The 7,629-nt window shown below is 35.2% G+C and overlaps 1 protein-coding gene across 4 annotated transcripts; it reads right to left on the bottom strand.

The window, feature by feature from the left end:
* Window positions 1–5,543: 5,543 nt before the first annotated feature.
* Naa20A (N-alpha-acetyltransferase 20 A) lies at window positions 5,544–7,288 on the bottom strand. Of its 4 annotated transcripts, XM_074135784.1 has the most exons (4): window positions 7,127–7,288; window positions 6,451–6,584; window positions 6,243–6,357; window positions 5,544–6,156 (listed from the first exon to the last, which is right to left on the bottom strand). In XM_074135784.1, the coding sequence occupies exon 4, from the start codon at window positions 6,119–6,121 to the stop codon at window positions 5,696–5,698; it is 426 nt and encodes a 141-aa protein (XP_073991885.1). In that variant the 5' UTR covers window positions 6,122–6,156; window positions 6,243–6,357; window positions 6,451–6,584; window positions 7,127–7,288; the 3' UTR covers window positions 5,544–5,695. The 4 variants fall into 4 exon arrangements, with proteins under 4 accessions (XP_073991885.1, XP_073991882.1, XP_073991883.1 ...); XM_074135781.1 differs by having other exon boundaries at window positions 5,544–6,357; XM_074135782.1 differs by having other exon boundaries at window positions 5,544–6,357; window positions 6,451–6,580; window positions 7,127–7,286.
* Between the last annotated feature and the right edge of the window lie 341 nt (window positions 7,289–7,629).

Genomic DNA, 7,629 nt, shown 5'->3' with positions numbered 1-7,629 from the left:
ATAGAAAAAGGTCCACCCCGGTTGTAAGATCTTGTTTTGGCCTGTTTAAGTCTTGTCATAAATGGAAAAACCCTTTAAACTGGCGTAACTAGCTTACATTTCCAAATATTTCCTTGGTTTTTAACTGTGTGTAAATAGAAAAAGGTCCACCCTCGTTGTAATATCTCGTTCTGGCCTTCCTACGTCTTGTCATAAGCGGAAAACCCTTCCAGCTGGCGTAACTAGCTTACATTTCCAAATATTTCCTTGGTTTTTAACTGTGTGTAAATAGAAAAAGGTCCACCCTCGTTGTAATATCTCGTTCTGGCCTTCCTACGTCTTGTCATAAGCGGAAAACCCTTCCAGCTGGCGTAACTAGCTTACATTTCCAAATATTTCCTTGGTTTTTAACTGTGTGTAAATAGAAAAAGGTCCACCCTGGTTGTAATATCTCGTTCTGGCCTTCCTACGTCTTGTCATAAGCGGAAAACCCTTCCAGCTGGCGTAACTAGCTTACATTTCCAAATATTTCCTTGGTTTTTAACTGTGTGTAAATAGAAAAAGGTCCACCCTGGTTGTAATATCTCGTTCTGGCCTTCCTACGTCTTGTCATAAGCGGAAAACCCTTCCAGCTGGCGTAACTAGCTTACATTTCCAAATATTTCATTCCCTTTTAGCAGTATGTGAATAGAAAATGGTCCACCCTGGTTGTAAGATCTCGTATTGGCCTGTCTACGTCTTCTCATAAACGGATAAACAATTTTAACTGGCGTAACTAGCTTACATTTCCATATATTTCCATCGTTTTTCGCAGTATGTGAATAGAAAGATGTCCTCGCTGGATGTAACATCACGTTTTGGGCTGTCTACGTGTTATCATTTGCGGAAAAATACTTTAAACTGGCGAAACTAGCTTATATTTCCACATATTTCTTTGGTTTTTAGCACAGTTTGAATAGAAAAAGGTGCAACCAGTTTGTAACATCTCGTTTTGACCTTTCTACGTATTGTAATAAACGGAAAATCCTTTAAACTGGCGTAACTAGCTTACATTTCCATATTTTTCCTTCGGTTTTAGCACTGTCTGGATAGAAAAAAATCCACCCTGTTTGTAATATCTCGTGTTGCCTGTCTACGTTTTATAAGCGCAAAAACCTTTTAAACTGGCGTAACTAGCTTACATTTCCAAATATTTCCTTGGTTTTTAACAGTGTGTAAATAGAAAAAGGTCCACCCTGGTTGTAATATCTCGTTCTGGCCTTCCTACGTCTTGTAATAAGCGGAAAACCCTTTAAGCTGGCGTAACTAGCTTACATTTCCATATATTTCCATCGTTTTTCGCAGTATGTGAATAGAAAAATGTCCTCGCTGGTTCTAACATCTCGCTTTGGCCTGTCTACGTCTTATCATGTGCAGAAAAACACTTTAACCTGGCGTAACTAGCTTACATTTCCATATATTTCTTTCGGTATTAGCACTGTGTGAATACAAAAAGGTCCACCCAGTTTGTAATATCTCGTTTTGACCTTTCTACGTATTGTAATAAACGGAAAACCCTTGAAACTGTCGTAACTAGCTTACATTTCCAAATATTTCCTTGGTTTTTAACTGTGTGTAAATAGAAAAAGGTCCACCCTGGTTGTAATATTTCGTTCTGGCCTTCCTACGTCTTTTCATAAGTGGAAAAAAACCATTAAACTAGCCTAACATTTCCATGTTTTTCCCTTTTAACTTGCGTAACTAGATTACATTTCCATATATTTCCTTCGATTTTAGCCGTGTGTGAATAGACAAATGTCCTCGCTGGTTGGAACATCTTGTTTTGGCTTGTCTACGTGTTGTCAAATGCGGAATGACACTTTAAACTGGTGTAAATAGCTTATATTTTCGTATATTTCTTTCGTTTTTCGCAGTATGTCAATAGAAAATGGTCCACCCTGGTTCTAACATCTCGTGTTGGCCATTCCACGTCTTATCATAAGCGGAAAACCCTTTAAACTGGCGTAACTAGCTTACTTTTCCATATATTTCCATCGTTTTTCGCAGTATGTATAGAAAAATGTCCTCGCTGTTTGTAACATCACGTTTTGGGCTGTCTACGTCTTTCTGAAACTGGAAAAAACCATTGAACTAGCCTAACTAGCTTACATTTCCAAGTGTTTCCTTCGTTTTTAGCAGTATGTGAATGGAAAATGGTCCACCCTGGTTGTAACATCTTGCTTTGGCCTGTCTATGTGTTATCATTTGCGAAAAAGTACTTTAAACTAGCGTAAATAGCTTATATTTCCACATATTTCTTTAGTTTTTAGCAGTGTGTGAATAGAAAATGGTCCACCCTGGTTGTAACATCTTGCTTTGGCCTGTCTACGTGTTATCATTTGCGGAAAAGTACTTTAAACTGGCGTAACTAGCTTATTTTTCCATATATTTCCTTCGGTTTTAGCACTGTGTGAATAGAAAATGGTCCACCCTGGTTGTAACATCTTGTTTTGGCCTATTTAAGTCTTGTCATAAATGGAAAAACTCTTTAAACTGGTGTAACTAGCTTACATTTCCATATATTTCCATCATTTTTAGCAGAATGTGAATAGAAAATGGTACACCCTGGTTGTAATATCTAGTGTTGGCCTGCCTTCGTCTTGTCATAAGCGTAAAAAACCATTGAACTAGCCTTACTAGCTTACATTTCCATGTATTTCCTTCGTTATTAGCAGTGTTTGAATAGAAAAAGGTCCACTTTAGTCCTTACTTACGCTGCTAGCATATTTCTTGTTGAGAAAAGCGGAAAACTCCTTTAAACTGGCCCAACTAGCTTACATTTCCATTACCTTCTCCGTTTTTACCAGTATATGAATAGAAAAAGGTCCACCCTGGTTATAACTTCACGCATCGGGCGTCTAAGTCTTGGCATAAGTGGAAAAACCTTTTAAACTGGCAAAACTATAACACATTTTCATATATTTCCTTCGATTTTAGGCATATGTCAATAGAAAAAGGTCCACCCTGCTTGTAACATCTTGTGTTAGCCGTTGTACTTCTTGTGTTAAACGGAAAAACCTTTCAAACTGGCCAAACTATAATACATTTTCAAATATTTCCTTCGATATTAGCCGTATGTGAATAGAAAAAGGTACACCTTAGTCCTTACTTCTGTTGCAGGCATTTTTCTTGTTGTGAAAAGCGGAAAACTCCTTTAAACTGGCCCAACTAGCTTACATTTCCATTACTTTCTCCATTTTTACCAGTATATGAATAGAAAAAGGTCCACCCTGGTTCTAACATCTTGTTTGGGCCAATTTAAGTCTTGTCATAAATAGAAAAACCATTTAAACAGGCGTAACTACCTTACATTGCCATATATTTTCTTCGGTTTTAGCACTGTGTGAACAGGAAAAGGTCCAACGAGGTTGTAATATCTCGTGTTGGCCTGTCTGTGTCTTGTCATAAGTGGAAAAAAACTTTAAACTGGCGTAACTAGCTTACATTTCCATATATTTCCTTCGTTTTTAGCAGTAATAGAATAGAAAAAGTTCCTCCCTGGTTGTAACTTCACGCGTTGGGCGTCTAAGTCTTGGCATAAGTGGAAAAACCTTTTTCACTGGCAAAACTATAACACATTTTCATATATTTCCTTCGATTTTAGGCATATGTCAGTAAAAAAAGGTCCACCAAGCTTGTAACATCTCGTGTTAGCGGTTGTACTTCTTGTGATAAACGGAAAAACCCTTCAAACTGGCCAAACAATAACACATTTTCAAATATTTCCTTCGATATTAGCCGTGTGTGAATAGAAAAAGGTCCACTTTAGTCATTACTTCTGTTGCTGGCATTTTTCTTGTTGAGAAAAGCGGAAAACTCCTTTAAACCGGCCCAACTAGCTTACATTTCCATTACTTTCTCTGTTTTTACCAGTATGTGAATAGAAAAAGGTCCACCGTGGTTCTAATATCTCGTGTTGCCCTGTCTACGTCTTGTCATAAGCGGAAAAACCCTTTAAACTGGCGTAACTACCTTACATTTCCATATATTTCCTTCGGTTTTAGCACTGTGTGAATAGAAAAAGGTCCACCCAGGTTGTAACATCTGGTTTTGGCCTGTTTATGTCTTGTCATAAATGGAAATGCTCTTTAAACTGGTGTAACTAGCTTACATTTCCATATATTTCCATCATTTTTAGCAGAATGTGAATAGAATAAGGTCCACCCTTGTTCTAATATCTCTTGTTGGCCTGTCTTCGTCTTGTTATAAGTGGAAAAAACCATTAAACTAGCCTAACATTTCCATGTTTTTCCCTTTAAACTGGCGTAACTGGATTACATTTCCAAATATTACCTTCGGTTTTAGCAATGTGTGAATGGAAAAAAGGAAACCTTAGTTCCTAATTCCGTTGCTGGCATTTTTGTTGTTGACAGAAGCGGATAACTCCTTTCATCTGGCCTAACTAGCTTTCATTTTCATACATTTTCTTCGTTTTTAGCAATGTCTCAATAGAAAATGGTCCAACCTTGTTCTATGATCTCGTATTGGCCTGTCTACGTCTTGTCAGAAAGAGGAAAACCCTTTAAACTGGCGTATCCAGCTTACATTTCCATATATTACTTTCGGTTTTAATACTGTGTGAATAGAAAAAGGTCCACCCAGGTTGTAACATCTTGTGTTGGCCAGTTTAAGTCTTGTTATAAATGGAAAAACCCTTTTAACTGGCCAAAGAATATTACATTTCTAAATATTTCATTCCCTTTCAGCAGTATGTGAATAGAAAATGGTCTACCCTGGTTCTAACATCTCGTTTTGGCATGTGTACGTCTTATCATAAGCGGAAAAACAATTTAAACTGGCGTAACTAACTTACATTTCCACATATTTTCTTCGTTTTTAACAGTGTACCAATAGAAAAAGGTGCCCTCTGGATGTAACAACTCGCTTTGGCCTGTCTACGTCTTATCATATGCGGAAAACCCTTTTCAACTGGCCGAAATAACTCAAAGTTCCAAATATTTTCTTCGATATTAGCCGTGTGTGAATAGTGAAAGGTCCTGGTTTGTAACATCTTGTGTAGGCCTGTCTCCTTGTGATAAGCGGAAAAACCCTTTGAACTGGCCAAGCTATATCAGATTACCTAATATTTCCTTCATATGTATTCTAACCAGCTTACATTTCCATATATATCTTTCGTTTTTTGGAGTTTGTGAGTAGAAAAAGATACACCTTATTTCTTTATGAATTTCTTATTTTTCCATCAATTCTTTAGTCGTTCCTTCTAATTAAAAGATACTCTTTGAGAATAAATAATGTCTATCTTATTTATTAATGCTCTGATGCAGATATATCAATCTTTCCAGTGAAAGTATAAGAGAATTTCTTTTTATATTTTATTTTTTTGCTGGAAGCTATTTTGTATATTATTTTTCTGAGTGGTAACAACATTTCAGCCAATTTCTGTAAACTACAGAAATTTTTTTTTAATTTCGGAATTGCTGTGGAATAGCAAAATTCGCTTACTAATTTTAAACCTGCTTATAACTAGTAAAAAATTAAATTCTTTGAAAATTAATGAATAACACTTATTACTTATTTAAATTTTGTTTTATTTCAGTTTTAATTTTATAAATGGGAACATATTACATTAACTTACAAACTGTATTTTCTTTGTTTTTTATTTTCTGTTAAAAATATCTTTTCGTCGTATGGAGTCACAGGTGGGTTTATATAAAATTCAGTCTACCTCTTCTGGCCTGACTGGATGGTCTAATGGTATCATCGATTTCTTCTCTACGTCTAAGCTAAGGGCTTTTCTCATATCATAAGCATCTTCATCCGGATCACCAGAATAATAATCCAAAACTGTGCGATACACTACATAACCCAGTTTTTTGTACATTGCAATAGCATTTTTATTGCTTACTCGTACAAATAAGTCGACAAAATAGCATTTCTTTCGTTCCGAAATTTCTTCCAGAGATTTCATTAATGTTGCTGCTACACCTAGCCTTCTGTATTTAGGCGATACTGTAAGGGCAGTTACATGACCGTGCCAATTTTCACCTCGTCCTTCTGCTTTACCCATAATATATCCCATAAAATCTCCATTTGGTGCAACAGTCACTTGAAAATATTCTGGCCAGTGCGCTAGATATTGCATGTAAAATGGTATTCCATAAGTTTCTGTCAATGGATCTAAATTTATTTCATTAATTTTCATTAGATCTGCACAAGTGAACTGCCTCAGGGTAGTCATATTTTCTAGTTACTTCAAAACTTACTGGTTTCTTAAGTAACAAGTAAGACAGTGGGAAGCTGCCAGCTACCGGAGCCACGAAATGTAATCCGAGGAAATCCAACCTTTCTGACACTCAAAAATTACAATAGACTTGAAACCTAGAAACAAAAAAATAAATTATTCTATTATTTACGTTATTTTCAGTTTTTTGTTTTGTTTTAAATCTTAAGCTAATTCAAACATGTACTCACATTCCTCAAACATCGTCTGATCTTAATAATATAAAGGCGATGAATGATCTCTATAATATAATGACTATCTCAATAATTTAATAGGGAATGCGTTTCCTAAGTGTAGAACCAGTCTCTATGGACATCTCTGCTGACTTTCATGAAGTTCGTATAAGACAACCGAGAAAAGAAATGAAAAGTACATATAAATTATTATTATATGGCACAGTACCTTGAGGCTCATAACTTAAATGACACTGGATGCTGTGAATGAATTAAGAATTATAGTTAGAATAAATTGAATGTTTTTTTCTACAAAATTGTAACCAAAAAAAAAGTTGATTAGTAAGTAAACAATTCCTTAACGTGTTACTACTTTGTAAAAGCTATTACTCAACACTTCACACATTAAAATTAACCTCTGAAATGTTTTTACTTCTAAATAATCTCTCTTGTCTTTCAAGAAAATTTATGCCTATTTGAAATCATAAACAGAAATAATGATTACTTAATTATTTACGCATTCCCAGGTCTTCGAATGTAACCAGAACTGTTCAAAGAGTACATGCCAAAATTAACTCAATCAAAATATTCTTAATTTTTTTAATGAAACCCATTTTATATTCTGTTCCTGCTCTAATCTCTAATGCCTCTTCCTGCTCTATATCTGTGATAATTTAAACTCAAAATTAATTACCTTGTGATGAACGATTGAGCAAATCTCAGAAATTACTAATTTATTATGCACAAATTCAAAATTTGACTAATTTTACAATGCAATAATCTCGTCTCTTACTTACAGTGGCCACACCGGGCCAAATGAACTTATAACCTTAACCTGAAAAAAGGTTAGGTTAGGTTATATAGTTAGACTACACACAGCGCCTCATGCGGTTATAATACTTATAAGTTGCCATGACAATGGCATACTAACTGCCTCTGCGCTGCACTCTTTGTGACAATATGGATGTAGTTGTTCTTAAATTTTTTAAGATTGAAAAAGATTAAACTGCATTTGTGCCAAAAAAAATTTTTGTTTATTTTCTCTTCTTTCTTCGCCTTACGGGTATAGCAAAATATCCATCATTCATTAGTCTTCTTTAAACAGTAAGTGGTCTGTCAGGTAATATGTTAAGTTTTAAAATCATAGTCAGAATGGTAGCATGAAAACGTATTATATTTTAATTCTATTAGTTCTTA

The sequence above is a fragment of the Rhodnius prolixus genome, unplaced genomic scaffold, assembly GCF_049639745.1.
Source record: "Rhodnius prolixus isolate KJV_2025 unplaced genomic scaffold, Rpr scaffold_5, whole genome shotgun sequence".
Lineage (NCBI taxonomy): Eukaryota > Metazoa > Arthropoda > Insecta > Hemiptera > Reduviidae > Rhodnius > Rhodnius prolixus.
This window is presented reverse-complemented; position numbering and strand designations above follow the sequence as displayed.

What these genes read in the sequence shown, in the direction of transcription:
- Naa20A (XM_074135781.1), bottom strand. Translation starts at nt 6,217, where the DNA reads ATGACTACCCTGAGGCAGTTCACTTGTGCAGATCTAATGAAAATTAAT.